The sequence below is a fragment of the Carassius auratus genome, chromosome 47 (genome assembly GCF_003368295.1).
Source record: "Carassius auratus strain Wakin chromosome 47, ASM336829v1, whole genome shotgun sequence".
NCBI lineage: Eukaryota > Metazoa > Chordata > Actinopteri > Cypriniformes > Cyprinidae > Carassius > Carassius auratus.
The window spans coordinates 13,758,558-13,774,667 of NC_039289.1; the positions used below are offsets into that span (position 1 = coordinate 13,758,558).

Consider the following 16,110-nt stretch of genomic DNA (forward strand, 5'->3'; position numbering starts at 1 on the left):
CTTACATGGGGCCCTATGCAACCGCTTATATCTCTTATGAAGTTGGGTCGGCTCTGCATGTATGAGTTATTTGTATAAATTACTGAATTACTCTCTCGTAACGACAGTTAGTTACATTTAATAAATAAATAAATAAATAAATGAACAAAAAACAACCAGACACCATTTTGGATGATTTAGTTTATTCATCAAAAAATCTCCCCACAAGGTCGAACATTTCAGGTTTTGCTGTCTTTGTGGAGACATTCGGTCCCCATTACATACAGTTCACCTGGACAAATACATACACAGTTTAGCACCAATCCTAGAACTCTCAATCTCAGTTCACTAATATATATTATATTGAATACAAGTAATTTTCTACAGTTTCCAAACAAAGCCACAGCAGTAATAACCGAGACTTCGTGTTAGTGGATGCCATCGCCTTGACGTACCATTCCCAAGGCGATCCGTGCCCCCTGGGGGTGAGGGCCCACTCCACATGCGCCTCTCTGGCAGACATCTGTCAAGTTGTGGGCTGGGAAACACCTAATACTTTCATGAGGTTTTACCACCTTCGTCTAGAGCCAGTTTCTTCTCGTGTGTTGGGTAACAGGTAATTGGCGGGAAGTGCTGGCTGGGTGTCACGCTTGCTGCACCATTCCCCCTAACATGGGGATGTGAGTGCCTTTCTTCTCCCAATAGAGTTCCGCGGTTGGCGTACCCTGGACCCGCTCTGTCAGTCTCTTCTGGCAGCTGTTCCATCCCTACTCTAAGGTAGTACCTGCCTCAGAGACCCATTCCATATGTAGTAATGCCCCCTGGGTCAGTCCATATCAGTATCTCCGCATGTCACCTCCCTAACGGTGGGATGTGGACTCCGTAGCGATCTTTTCCTAAGGCTCACTTCCCCGTCGTCTTGACAAGCAGTATGAACAAATAGGGAAGATTTGAAGCAATCTTTCTCCGGAGGTTGAAATCCCTTCCACTAACTTTGTGTGGCGGAACAGCAGCGTGGTATCTGCATACTTCTGTGCACTTTGTTCGAACAAAGAGAATAGGTCATCAGAGCATTCATGCACTGTGCATGTGCAGACAGAACGATAATGGCAGAAAAACATCAACAACCCGATCTTCCTTCCTGGTATTGTAATACTTGTAAAGTTTTCTTGCTGGTGAATGACACATAATGTAGCCCAGGGGTTCCTAATTTCAGTCCTCACGTTCCCTGTTCTGTAATTTTGCTTGTCTCTTTTAGATAACATACACGTTTCCGATAACCAGCTCATTAGAAGAGAGCTAGGTGCAAATACTGTGTTCTGATCGATATGATCCTTAGACAGTGTTCATTCATCCCTGCTCCCTGAGCAGGGGAAATCCATTGAAGTCTACGTCATTCCAGAACATGGACTATAATTGGGAACATCTAATGTAGCCTATTGTAGCAATATCCATCTTTGATATTCTATTCTGATCTGAGAGCGTAAATACGTTCGGTGGCGTGGCTTTCAGTGCTATCAGGCTAAAGTTAGCATTTTCCAAGATCTCCTACTGCACCATTAATCTACTCACCCTCAGGACATCAAAAATGTAGGTGACCTTTTTCTTCAGTTGAACAGTAAAAAAAGATTTACTTCATTTTGTGGTGATTCATAAAATGCCAGTCAATGTCAATGGCTATCGTCCAAGACCAAATAAAAATGTTTGGCTCCTGATGATATTCGGAAGACTTACGAAGTGAAGTTTGGTCTGTGCAATAAACTGAACATTTTTTATAACATTAATCTAGAGTGTCAGATATACAGTTTGTGAAAGAATCATTCTTTTACATGGATTCTTTTTAGTGAACAAAAAAATTGGACTGTTCACCAAATTGGACTGAAGTATCTGAAAAGGCTTGCACAGATCTGACTTTACAGTCACTCCGACTCCAAATTAGCTAAATACCAGCCCATCTGATCCTATGATGCTGTTTTTTGCAAATTCATTCAGAGCTCCAAGTCACTGAACTGAGGAAACAGTTCGACTCGGACCAAAGACCATTGTGCATGCATAATGTTTTCATGGTTTTTCATTGCTTATGTAAAAAGGTGAGCTGATGAAGTTTTTTCACATTATATGCTGTAGACATGTAACACATTCATGTTTCACATCAACCCCCAGCCAGATAAATGTATGCAAGATTTGAGCTTTGAGGGAAAAACATCCACAATTTCTGTTTAGCCAGTTACATACATGAACATATAATGTGATTGCATACTGTAATTAGTATATTTGGATATTTACTCACCACATCTAAAACTGCATATATAATGAAATCTAAATTAATATTTGTTGGTGTCCTTGGATTAATAACTGGCTGCACTTCAGTTTTGTTGAAGACACTCTCTTTAAGTGCTTGTAGGAGAGACTCGGCGGTTGGCTGGGAGCAGTTTATAGGGTGTGCATATCTCATGAAAGCAGATGTGAGATGGGTTCAGAAGAGAGTACAAAGATACTGACGAAAGATACAAGCTACGTACATGCTTATTAAACCAAAAAGATGGAATACAGTCCTAGAGACTACGAGCACCATGCTCTTTTGAATGAGTTGCTCATATTTCTGACTTATTGAGCTAATTTTTACATTGCACGATGAAGCAGATGAAGACAGTTGTAGAAGATTGCAAGTTCATTGTCTAGGCTGCAATGACAAACAAACATTTGTTTCTGAATTCACAACGCGACCAAATCTCTATTAAATCAACAAGTAGGTTTCTTGACCATATTTAGACCTTTTGATTTGATTCATCAACAGTCTGATCAGACCTGACCTCAAGAATATCTCATTCAGAGTTATATCTACAAAATGCCATTAATTAGATTCAATTTAAGTTTATTTCTATAGTGCTTTTCACAACAGAAATCATTGCAAAGCAACTTTACAGGAAACAAATTTTCTACAATATTTAATAGTTGTGTCACAATTCATGAGATGGGATTCAAGAGCAGATGCTTAACATACAATTTATAGGAACAAAGTCAAACACAAGGTACAAACAAGCAACAGCAGCGCTCACCGCAGGCTGGTGATCTCGGTAGCACTGGGATGAGAATGGGAAGCCACACAAAAATATACATGATATAGGGAAGCAAAAGAGCCACAGCTGGAACTGATAGTTCGTTACGCTATTCAGACACGTCCACTCACCGCGCACACAACCGTAAACATAGCACAGATGACACTGTGACAAGTAGCTTATCAGTTGTAACTGTCAGTTAATGTACATATGGTAGAAATGTATGGGGGAAAAAGGCGTAATCAAACAGACGATGCACACTATAATTAACAGCAATTATTATATGATGTAATCAAACTTATAGCAAAATTAGTAGTTCTATATTTTAAATTCATTTTAAATAAGTAATTTTTAAAATACTTTTAAATGTTTTAAAATTGCTTGTTTTATTCTTGTTATTATTTTTCTTCATTATTATTTTACTTTCTTTTATGTAAAGCACTTTGAATTACCATTGTGTACGAAATGTGCAATATAAATAAACTTGCCTATATGTTACAACTATATGTTGTTTCAGGGTTAGCATCATCTGGGGTCCTCTGAGGGGTTAGCATCATCTGGGGTCCTCTGAGGGGTTAGCATCATCTGGGGTCCTCTGAGGGGTTGGCATCATCTCTTCTCAGGTGTTCTGGATCCAGACTGGAGCTTGTGTAAATCCTATTTAGTCAAAAACAGAGAAACAGATAGAGACATAATGAGCACAGCTGCTGTTCCAACCAAGCAAAATAGATTTGTTTAACCCAAGCTAAAGAATAAGAATGCTTATTTGATCAGATATAACTGCAAATTTTGAGATGCATTACTTGAATGCTTGGCGAAAGAGATGTGTTTTTAATCTAGATTTAAACAGAGAGAGTGTGTCTGAAGCCAGAACATTATCAGGAAGGCTATTCCAGAGTTTGGGAGACAAATGTGAAAAAGCTCTACCTCCTTTAGTGGACTTTGCTATCCTAGGAGCTACCAGAAGTCCAGTGTTTTGTGACCTTAGGGAGCGTGATGGATTGTAACGTGGTAGAAGGCTAGTTAGGTACACAGGAGCTAAAGCATTAAGGGCATTTTAGGTAAGTAATAATATTTTGTAACTGATACAAAATGTAATAGGTGCAATAGGTGCCTCTCCAGAGACTGTAGAATTGGGGTAATATGATCATATTTTCTTGATCTTGTAAGGACTCTAGCTGCTGCATTTTGGTCTCCCTGTAGCTTGTTATTGATGAAGCAGAACAACCACCTAGAAGTGCATAATGGTGGAAGCAAATATTGTATTTTCTAATAATATTATTGTAAATAGTATAGGACCTAAATAGTAAATAGTACTATTTACTATTATTAAATAAGTAAATAGTAGAAGATCCTTGTGGCACTCAATGTTTTACTGGTGAAAACTGAGATGACCCCTATTTAAATAAACAAAATGGTATCGATCGGACAGGTAGAATCTTAACCATCTTAAGCCTGCCCTTAAATACCTGTATAGTTTTGTAATCTATCTATGAGTATGTCGTGATCTATGGTCTCGAACGCAGCACTAAGATCAAGTAAAGCTAGCAATGAGATGCAGCCTTGATCTGACGCAAGAAGCAAGTCATTTGTAATTTTAACAAGTGCAGTTTCTGTGCTATGGTGCGGACTTTTTTCTCTTCAATTAGCTCATCTTCACAGTTCACAAATGGGATCCAGTTTGTGGAGATGGGTAGGTTTAGGGGTGGACCTGGGATCCAGGGGGTTAAGATGGGTAGGTTTAGGGGTGGAAATGATATCCAGGGGGTGGAGATGGGTAGGTTTAGGTGTGGGAATGGGATCCAGGGGGTGGAAATGGGTAGCTTTAGTGGTGGAAATGGGATATAAGTCGGTGGAAATGGAATACATGGTGTGGAGATTGGTAGGTTTAGTGGTGCAAATGGGATCCAGGGGGTGGAGATGGGTAGGTTTAGGGTTGGAACTGGGATCCAGGGGGTTGAGATGGGTAGGTTTAGGTGTGGGAATGGGATCCAGGGGGTGGAGATGGGTAGGTTTAGGGTTGGAACTGGGATCCAGGGGGTTAAAATGGGTAGGTTTAGGTGTGGGAATGGGATCCAGGGGGTGGAGATGGGTAGGTTTAGGGTTGGAACTGGGATCCAGGAGGTGGAGATGGGTAGGTTTAGGGTTGGAACTGGGATCCAGGGGGTTAAAATGGGTAGGTTTAGGTGTGGGAATGGGATCCAGGGGGTGGAGATGGGTAGGTTTAGGGTTGGAACTGGGATCCAGGGGGTTGAGATCGGTAGGTATAGGGGTGGAAGTAAGATGCAGGGGGTGGAGAGGTTTAGGGTTGGAACTGGGATCCAGGAGGTGGAGATGGGTAGGTTTAGGTGTGGAATTGAATCCAGGGGGTGGAGTTGGGTAGGTTTAGGGGTGGAACATATAGTTTCATGATGTCTGTGAGGATTCAAAAAAGGCTCAAACTACATGTTTCCTACTCCGAGAAGCAAACAACATGCAAAGTAAAATGTTGATATAAAATATATGTGGGGTAAATCCCACAATGCAAATATGGTGGTTTCTGTGTTTTCCTTTTGAATGATTAAATGAATAACTGGCACAGAATAATAATTTATTTACACATTTTAATGGAACAATAAATATTATTAATCAGCAATAATAAAACCATCTTGAAGTGTTGAAGACCCTCAACTGATTCCCAGCGTTTACAATGACACCATGTAGGAGATGGACATGAAAAAGTTAACACAAAATCACACAACAAGAGTCACTGTGCACCAAATTCACAAATAAATAAAAAAATTGGATATGTTAATACGTATTCAAAAGCCACTTACAAACGAGGCTTTTCATGGTAATCATATTTTACATGTTTCGTAATATAAATGTTGATGGCACTGTATAATACATTTTTATAAATGCATTGTTTCACATTCATTTATAACATTTCTTCATGAAGTTTGACATGCTGAATACAAAAATCATGTTTTGTGAATCATTAACTGTGGAAATATATAATATATTTTTAGGCTCTTCTGCTAGTGTTATCTGTATGCACCATGTGTCTGAGAATAATGCAATTTCAATTCTCTGTATGTATGTGCTGTACATGTGAAAGAATTGACAATAAAGCAGACTTAACTGGAATTGACTGATAATGCTGCGCTAACATAAACAGTTACCAAATGGGAGTTATTCAAAACATCAGAAGTACAATCATTTACATTTAGCTGACACTTTTATCCAAAGCAACTTACAATTGTTATATATCTCAGAGGACGCACGCCTCTTAAGCAACTAGGGGTTAAGTGTCTTGCTCAGGGACACATTGGTGTCTCACAGTGGATTCGAACCCGGGTCTCTCGCACCAAAGGCGTCTGTCTTTGCACTAGAACATTACAGATTATTACTGAATGTTCCCATCCCTGTGAAAGCAAAAAAATAAATAAAAAAAATTAACACACTTATCTGTACTAAAATAAAGTTCCATAATCAATGCTTAGTAGGTCTAAAATATTGTTTGTAACAATATTTCCTCGCTCCGTTCCCATGGCACTTGGCCTTGCCCCACTCGTCACATTGGTGCTATGTGAAAATAAATATAACAATAATAATTAGCACCACAGAAGTCACAGGTGTGCTGGTGAAAAACAATAGCCCTAAAGATGATTAAAAGTCCACAAGGACCTTTACTGAAAATAGTAAGGAGGGGTACATACAAACACAAGTAACATAGAACCCAGTGACTCAGGGAAGAACATGTGGAGACTTTATACAAACACAAATGAGATACTAATGACTTAATGAACTAGACACAAGTGAACTAAATAAGGCAATCGAGGGGAAACAGAAACTGGGTCAATGACAAAACTAGGGCAGGAGAACAGGGACAGGAAGAAACACAAACAGAAGTCTAGATCTGTGACAATTACTTAAGAACCATAAAAAGTTTGAATAAAACTATTTCATTTATTACAGTGTATAGTAGATTATTTTGGATGACATTTCATAAACCTTATTAACACTGTTTATCACTTGTAGTATTTGCCAAAGCCTCTGAAAATGTCCATTTTCAGAAGTAGTGTTAACCGAGTCCTTATAACAATATTAAAAAAATATGAAATATTTGTGTGATGACGATACAAATCAAATATGAAATCCAAATTCAGATTTTATCTTTAAAAATACTCACATAAATAAAATTGGGTTTTATTTCAGTGATCTGAAGTGAAATGTGGAAACGCAAAAAATAGAACCATCTGGACAGAAATACTTTTAATAAGATGTTTAAATATGTTTTGGTTCTACTTTCCAAAATGACTTAGATGTAAAGTCCCCCATGTTGAGTCATTTGGAGTGAAAGTTTATTTTTAACTTCAAAGTCATAAGAAACAAAACTGAACCTAGTAGATAGAGTATCTGTTTTGGTTTCCAAAGGTCAGCAGTGCCTTAGCTGTCAAACTAGAGATTATAGCAGAATAAAGATTTATGAATGGTGATCAGCTTTGTAGCATAAATATGGGATTTTTACTTACCATGTACACAGAATAAGTATGAGAATGTCCTGCGTTTGAAATTACATGGAAACAAGATGTGAACATATCACTACTGCTGTGGCAACTGATAAGCTTGCGATAGCGCACATGACAGAAACGAAACTGAAAGTTAATTTTCACCCCCATCTACTGGACAACAAGTACAGATCACATAAACATGAAACTAAAACTGATCCTATTTACGTTCAGAGTTATTGCTCCTAGTCTTAGTCTGTATGATTAAAAATAGTAAATCATTAAATAAACTGTAAAATATAATATAATAATTTAGAAAATGTTTAATTCAAATATTTTGCTCCACCTCTGAAACAACTTTCCTTTTATTTCTCCTGGTGTCAAAAATTCCTCTCTGTGCTGGTATGTAACCCCCGCTTTACAACATCTAGTCAATTCTGAATAAATAAGATCAGTTCTGCCCTACATTTTGTTCTTTCTGACTGGAATAAAGATAATTTCCACATATATATATATATATATATATATTTTTTTTTCAAGAGGGAAAAAGTAAACTACATAGAAAGTAACAAGTAGATATTGCCAGTCTTTTCGTGGAATTGCCCCGCTTTATAGAAACAATGTTTGTGCACACATTGTAGGGTACTCTCCCAGGAAACAGTCCTCTGTAAAATGCGCTGCATGCATTTGAATATTTGGGTTGAACTCTTCTGAAACAATGTTGTAAATGCAACTTAACCACCAATTTCTATTTGTGTCCTCATTTGGAAAACAAAACGAAGTAGTTTCACTGTCATAATGAAACACACAGCGTCACATACAGTGGGCTTGAGATTTTATTTGTGTTAACCTTTGGGCGACATTATGCATATCTTTCCACACAGTGATGTAGACATGTGGGGGCGTGTTTAAACGAGGCATTTTAGGGCATGGACAAGTCTTACATTTTATAAAGAATATATCTTTGGGTTTGAGAGTTTAGTCTTTGCGACTTTAGGGATCTTGTCTATGCACTAAAAGCTTGTAACACTCCAAAGAGAAAAGGAAAATGAGAAATTTCATGATATGACCCCTTTAACCCTCTGGAGTCCATTAACGCATATATGCGTTTTGAGTCATTTTCTCTGGATAACCCCGAAAAGAACTTAAATTACACTCTCCGTTTTAATCGTACAGATAAGAGCAATACATCAATCGAATCTGTACACAGAAAATGCTAATACGCAGAACACAACCTAATACAGCAACGCGAAGCAAACACTCACAACACAACCAAATAAAGTAAAGCATTGCAAGCAGCACAGACAAAAAAAAAATGTTTAAAGTGGACCCCAAAAACCCTTATAATTATTATAATTATAAAACAAATATAATTATTCGTAGATTACAGTAGATTACATACACAATCAACGCAAAGAAGCAAATAGGGTCAAATTTGCCAAGCAAATAATGCAAAATCTGCAAAGCGTTTGCCGCAAACTCGAACGCCTCAATCGCGTCTTCCGTGTAAGTTCAAATTTTCAACACGAGTATAAAATCTCATGCAAACTAATAAGTGAAAAGCCTCTTCACACGTCCATTTGAATCAGATTATTATAACCATCTTATAATATCTTATAATATCATCTTATAATAATTATAACCGACAAACCATCTGTTATTATATAGGTTTGGAGCATAAAAAAAAAAAAACTATTATTAAAAATCAGGTGTAGTGGTAGTTGTATTTCATTTATTAGCATGTCTATAGGAATGCTGCTATTAATAATGAAAGCAATATATATATATATATATATATATATATATATATATATATATATATATATGCACAGTAGTAAAAAGAAACACACACACATTAATTCAGGATCCTAACATTATTTATCGTCCTCTGTATGGTGCTGTGAACCAAGACACGTCGGTGTTTGGCTTTGTATTGTATTTGGCACTTTTTGACAACAGGTACAAAACAGCGATTGTAGTTAAAATCTCACCTTTCAGAGTAAACAGTGATAAGTGTGTCCCAGCCAGGTTTGTCACTTGTTGCAGTTCCCTTAAAGATTTCCCATGTGGTCTGTGTGTATTTGCAGTACGTTTCTGTATTTTGTTGGGTTGCATGTATTCTGTGTGTCTCTCAACAGCAGTTCAGAAGCAGCTTCTTTACAAATGGTGAATCTTTTAGTTGAGCTGCTTCAAGAACCTTGAGCTCGCTGATGACAAATGTCATGTAGCTTTTCAGCTGCGAAACTATTTATTAATAAATTAATGTGGCAGCGCTAACAACAAGTTTCTGTGTGTCTCCATGTGTGCGCCCAAGTGTGAGACAACAGGAGACAGAAAAAAATGAAATAAAAATGGTGAAAACATATAAATAGGTTGTCATTTTTATCCTGTCGTTTGTTATATTTATTTGATCAATGTCTTTTGGGGTTGAGGTTCTTTTACTGTTGTAGCTAGCCCACAGTATAACAAAAATATTATATCTGTTTATTGTACTTGGGCCCTCTCCTGGACGAATGAGCATAGGCACATGGCTAGAATGCTAAATGCTAATCTGTAAATCGGCCCTGATCCTCATGCTTCTTGAGAAAATTACGTTATACACTATTTGCCACTTACAGTTGGGGGAAGGTGTTGTAAAACTAAATATTTGCATACTTTATCAGAGATGAAGTGGATTAGCCATATTAATTATAAATGACTTTGTTTGGTATGTTTTCGTGACAGAACTTTTTTTGTTGTTGTTCACTACTTTGCACTTAAACCAGTGCCTGTACGTACAAGAATAGTTCGATAATACTTCAATTATTTAAATTGGGATGCACTGCTTCAAGTCAAAAGAAGGGGTGGGGTTTTCTTCTGAAGTCCACAATCATCTCCACAGTTTTGAGCATGTTCAGCTCCAGGTTATTAAAACGGCAGCTGCTCGACCTCTTGTAAGTTTGTCAGAGGGGTCTTAGCAACACGTTCCTCAAAACCATTGACACAGATGCTGTCCAAGACTCTTTTGAGTCTCATCTTCCAGCAGGTTAAACCTTTCCTAGAATTGATAAACTGCTTGGTGCAGTAGATGAACAGATTAAATAATTGTAATATTGATTCTGCTAAAGTTAATTCTAATCAAAATATTTATAAAGTACAGAGACATGACAAATCAGTTTAACATAAATATTAAAAGTATGTGCTCATGCACTGTAAATCACAATTTTGCACAATTTATGTGAGGGTATGTGAGGGATTCCAGCGACAAGCACGACTGTACACACCACACAGAATCAATCAAATATCACTGCCAATCAAAAGTGTGTGTGTGGGCGCGCTCTCCCTGGAAGCACACTGCACTCGCAAAGATATGAATATGTTAACAATCTAATTCATAAATAACCTTTTTTAACATTATTAAAAGTCCATATTGAGTGATTGATACCATCTTGTCATGGAATGCTCTTGTTGGTTTGCATTGAATTCGCAGTTTTGACGAATTTTAGCGTCATCTTATTTTCAAGATATTTGAGGTAAACTATATTTTTGCATTGAGTATGGCTATAACGGTCACGCAGAATGATATTAAAACTCATTAGACATGTTTAACTTTGAACAAAGCACATCATCAGTACCTGAGATTACTGTCAGATAATTTATATGTTGTTTTTAAAGCTGCGTCACGGAAATATAAACCGTTTCTAAAATATACATTTTGCATGTCTGTTGCTGTTGTGGCTAGTTAGGACAAAAACTTTGATAAACATGGAAAAAATATCTTTTTACGTGTTAGGAGCACGGTTAGGTGTGGTCATTTGTATGACATTGTACGAATTAGCCACCTAGTTAAATGTACGAATTAGCGTAAGATTGGGTTCGACCATGTAAAAAGTCAAAACAACGCATTTAAAAAAAACACACATTTTGTTTGGAAGGGACATTCAAATGTCATTTCATGACAACAGGCGCAACACATCATTTTAATAGTGTTAAATGATAGTTAAAAAAAAACTACAATGATAATAATAAATCCCCACTTTCCCCTTATAATTGTTGAAAGTTTATAAATATGATAAAAATGCTCACTTAGCTTGGATTAAATTGCTTCATTTTATTTTCATACATACACATTTTTTTTTTTTAAATGCTTCTTTTAGCTTTTCTTCAGTATTACTCGCAAGAAATACAAAACAGAAAAATTGAATTGGGAATTTTTTATTTTTTATTTTTATCTGCTCTGCTGTTTTTTCTAAGTAGTACTGATTATGCTTCATCTATGCTTTATTTCCACTGTCACACACACTCAGGCAAAGCCATCACTCCATCATTACACTGTTGTCTTAGGGGGATATTCCTTCTTAATTGTTTGCCCCCCTGGCATGCAAATTCGATGTAATCATTTTGTGGTGAGATTATTGTTCAATTTGGCTTCCACCGCTGCTCTATACCTCTTTTATCCATTTCCTCGACCGTCACTATACAGGGCCCTGAAATAAAACCCATGTCACTGTCAGTGTTAAAATATACTTATATTGATTCAGGACAGTACTAAAGTGAGTGAGTGAGAGAGAGAGAGAGAGAGAGAGAGAGAGAGAGAGAGAGAAATCCCTGCATTTGGGATTTTTGTTGGGTCACACATAAAAAAAAAAACCTTCAGCATAATTATATAATTGATATTACGTGAGTAGCACAAATGTGAATACTTCGCAGCTAATCATACCAGTACACAGTGGTTTTGGTATCCATCCATCTCGGGTACATGTGGCCACTTTTCCCATTTCACGATATCCAGACTCACAGCTGAAAGACTGTGTTACTCCCAGTTTCAGCTTTCCCCAGTATGGTCCAGACACATGCTGGCCAAGTGGATCGTCACATGTAATCTCTGAAACAAGATTCACATGCTTTTAAAAACATACGATAAATTCAATACCAAATCCAGGAGTGTTTCTCTATAATCTTACCTTCACAAACAGGCTCATAGTCCCACTTCCCATTACTTTGGCATGTAAAAGATCTGTTGCTTTCTTTTGTACCAAACAGCCAGTGTTTTTCAGAGCAGGTGATCTCCACACTTTCTCCAGCTCTGAAAATAGTTTTTTCTTTCGGTTTGATCTCTTGCACCCCAAAAGTGGTTGACTTCAGCTCACAAGTTATTTCTGTACGAGACATAATTATACAGAACAAAGGTTAAGAAGAGATGAAGCACCAAAAATCTGTGAAACTAGGTCCCATTTGTCTTTTGATTCTGTACAAAAAAACTTTTAGAGACCTTATCTACACTGTAAAACAAGTTATTGGAGAATATTCTATAAGAAAAACTATAATTATTTTTGAATTTTATGTTTAATTTAATAATTTGACAATGTGTTTAGATGATTGGAAAATACACTCAAAAAATGCTGGGTTGTTTCAAATATGGACTAACCCAGCTGTTGGGTTGAATTTTGTAATTACATTTTTAGCCCCAAAAGTTGGGTTAGTCCATATTTGACCCAAAGTTGGGTTGAAACAACCCAGCATTTTTGAGAGTTTACACATTTTTTAACAACTACACATGAAATGTAGCCACAAATTAGCAAATTAGATTCAATTAGCTAAATTATAATTTTTTATTTTTAAGAATGAATAATTTCAAGTGTGACGCTACCAAGTCTTTTGCGTTATGAGAAATATACGGTTGTATCACCTCCCATATGAATTGTGTATTATGTAACAGTCGTGGATTACCATGACATTCAGGGTTCAGAGTCCAGCCAAATTTGGCACATCTGGGGATATCCTCGCTCTCCTTGAACCCTTTATTGCATTTGTATTTTAATATAGCATCTTTCTGGTATTTTGGCTTTGGCTCAACAACATTTCCGTTTGATATGACAGGCGCTATGCATGTTATTTCTGTATGAAAAGAGAGAGAAAAAAGAATAAATCAACTGGTGCACAGAAATCTGTGATCAATGGGTGGTAATACGAAAAAACAAGACAAAATCAATTAAACAATGGGAATGCACCTTTGCACTTTGGAACAATGTCGCTCCATTTGCCCGTCTCTTCACACTGAATGTCACTACTTCCGTCTATTATTTTATCAGAAGATACACACTCAAAGTGAATAGTATCACCATAACTCCCATCCTCTGTTTTGCCTGATGCAGTTACATCCCCGTCTGTGCGAATGGCTGGACATTTCACAACTAGGCAATCAGTGAATAAGAAAATACATAAATAAAGAAACCAACAAACCAATCACTCAATAATAAATAAATCAGTGAATCATTCATGTAGAAGGATATGACTGAGAGAAATCAAATACAAAATGGAAAACAGTGGGTTTCAGTAAATTGTACCCTCACAGACAGGAACAGCATTGTCCCATCCTTGAGCTCTGCAGGTACGCTGATTGCTTCTGCTGGCCATTTCATACCTGTAAACAAAATGTATTTTAACAGTACAAACTCATAAGGATAATATACATTTCATACAACAAAAAAGAAATTTAAAAATGCATAAGGCACTTTTACCCTTTTTTGCAAGTATACACCACTGTTGCTCCAAAAACAAATTCCGTTCCCTCCAAGAGTTTAAAATCACCGTTTGGTGTGTCACCTGGATGACTACATTTTTTCTCTGCATAAATAAAGCAATTTGTACATTCCATGACAAAGTTGATTTAATAACTCCAAAAATATGTTGATCATTTTCTTACTTGCACATGGTCGCTCAGTGGATTTCTTCCATTTTCCCTTTTCACACTTTAATTTATACAAGCCAGTATAACCTGTCATGCAGTTCACTTTCACTGTTTCACCATCAGCGTATGAAGCTTTCGCAACTGCTTCTGTGTTTTCATATTTGATGTCCTTTTGAAGACATTCTGAGAAGCACAAATAAATGTTACACGCTAAAGTAAATGCACAATTACTCAACACTCTCTAAAGCTACATAAGTTCAGTTAAATGTTTTGGGAACTGCATATCATTTATATTTAAGTTTAGAAAAAAAAAAAAAAATCACTTGCCTTGACATCGGGCAAAATTTAAGGAAAGCATCCACAAGCTGAAGCCGAGGAGTTTTACAGGAACTGTCATTTTGAGCTCAGTTCACAAGTACCTTTTATTTGGCTTGTCTTTGAAACTCTTATATGTTCGTCAAAAAGACGTCTGTCTTACACCAGACCTCTCTGTGCACAAGCAATAGTTCCTGTAAAATCGTATCTGATGCAACAACTCATGCTTGTCATTTGGACACACCGAAACACCAAAGTCAAACTTCTAGAGTCATGTGTGTGTGACGTATGAACAGAAAGCAAAGTGCGGGTTTCTAAATAATTTACATGTTCAATACTGAACTCTGCAGCTTAATCCTGTTTTTGACTGGTTCATGTACTTTATATGATAGATTCAAGAAGAATATTATGTGATAAATGAATATGTCCCATTATAATGAGTGAGATGAAAAACATTTCACAACACATTCAAGATTTCAGACATTGAGATAGTACAGTCATTGCAAAACATGTCTGTAACTTTCATTGCAAAATGTGTCTTTTCGAATTGAGTGACCTATTAAATAATAATAATAATAATAATAATAATAATAATAATAATAATAAAATAGAGGGAGAAGAAAAGTTTGACAACTGAAGTATTTGACTTAAATTGTTTAAATTGTCATTGACTCCTAGATGACCTAAGGAAGGTTCCTTCAGGTGAACAGTATACCGTATATAGTAGACTTATGTATATGTATGTATAGTAGACTTGTGTTAGACAGTACATTAAATGATTAACTTTTATTGTTAACTGCTGTCACTAAGTGCTTTGCAAGTATTTTTAGACAGTTGGGGGTTCAGTGTCTTGCTTAAGGGCACCTCAGTCGTGGTATTGCCAGCCCGAGACGTGAACCAACAACCTTAGGGTTAAGAGTCATACTCTCTAACCACTAGGCCACGACTTCCCCCCACAGTGCCTTGCTGGTGTAGTGAAAAAAAAGTGAAGTGACGTGACATTCAGCCAAGTATGGTGACCCATCCAAAGTGCACACACACAGAGCAGTGAACACACACACACACTGTGAGCACACACCCGGAGCAGTGGGCAGCCATTTATGCTGCGGCGCCGGGGGAGCAATTGGGGGTTCAGTGCCTTGCTCAAGTGGTATTGAAGGTGGAGAGAAAACTGTATATGCACTCCCCCCACCCACAATTCCTGCCGGCCCAGGACTCGAACTCACAACCCTTCGATTGGGAGTCCGACTCTCTAACCATTAGGCCACGACTTCCCATAAAGTATACAGAGTATACAGTATATAGAGTATACAGTATTAACAGCTAGTAACAAGCCAAACCCTGAACCCTTCGTTAAAGTCAGCATAAGTCATGAATTCTCTGTAGTGTAGTGTTTGTGAAGGACTAAAGAAACATTATCAGCGTGATGGTATAAAACTGTACATTTCTTGTCTTTTACCACTCACTGCCACTTATACCAACGACACAAATAAGCGCAGTTGCAATAGCTAAATATGAGGGAGACCGTTGCTATTGAGTGACTATATTGTATTGCAACAGGTTGCACTTCAAAGTTAATACTGAATCAAGATTATTG

General features: G+C 37.1%; 1 protein-coding gene and 1 long non-coding RNA gene across 4 annotated transcripts in view; both read right to left on the bottom strand.

The window, feature by feature from the left end:
* The window catches only part of LOC113065170 (uncharacterized), a 38,171-nt gene extending 30,396 nt beyond the window's left edge, over nt 1–7,775 (bottom strand). Inside the window, exons 1-3 of one of the 3 annotated variants that reach the window (XR_003278942.1) lie at nt 7,553–7,767; nt 6,275–6,442; nt 3,635–3,695 (exon numbers count right to left, since the gene is read on the bottom strand). This is a non-coding gene — a long non-coding RNA (uncharacterized LOC113065170). Of the gene's footprint in view, nt 1–3,634; nt 3,696–5,626; nt 6,443–7,552 lie in introns of those variants that run through there. The other 2 variants (XR_003278944.1, XR_003278943.1) reach the window with 2 other exon arrangements.
* A 3,937-nt stretch (nt 7,776–11,712) lies between these two features.
* Nucleotides 11,713–14,915, bottom strand: LOC113064634 (complement factor H-like). Its single transcript, XM_026235463.1, has 9 exons — nt 14,526–14,915; nt 14,214–14,381; nt 14,029–14,134; nt 13,855–13,931; nt 13,519–13,701; nt 13,238–13,405; nt 12,472–12,666; nt 12,228–12,392; nt 11,713–11,994 (listed from the first exon to the last, which is right to left on the bottom strand). The coding sequence occupies exons 1-9, from the start codon at nt 14,593–14,595 to the stop codon at nt 11,927–11,929; spliced, it is 1,200 nt and encodes a 399-aa protein (XP_026091248.1). The 5' UTR covers nt 14,596–14,915; the 3' UTR covers nt 11,713–11,926.
* Between the last annotated feature and the right edge of the window lie 1,195 nt (nt 14,916–16,110).

Bases quoted from the DNA above. Each gene is read 5' to 3' on its own strand.
- LOC113064634 (XM_026235463.1), bottom strand. From the start codon at position 14,595: ATGACAGTTCCTGTAAAACTCCTCGGCTTCAGCTTGTGGATGCTTTCC. The intron at 14,135-14,213 runs GTAAGAAAATGA...TTATTTATGCAG, and splicing joins CACTGAGCGACCATGTGCAA to AGAAAAAATGTAGTCATCCA. The intron at 11,995-12,227 runs GTATGATTAGCT...GTTTTATTTCAG, and splicing joins ACCAAAACCACTGTGTACTG to GGCCCTGTATAGTGACGGTC.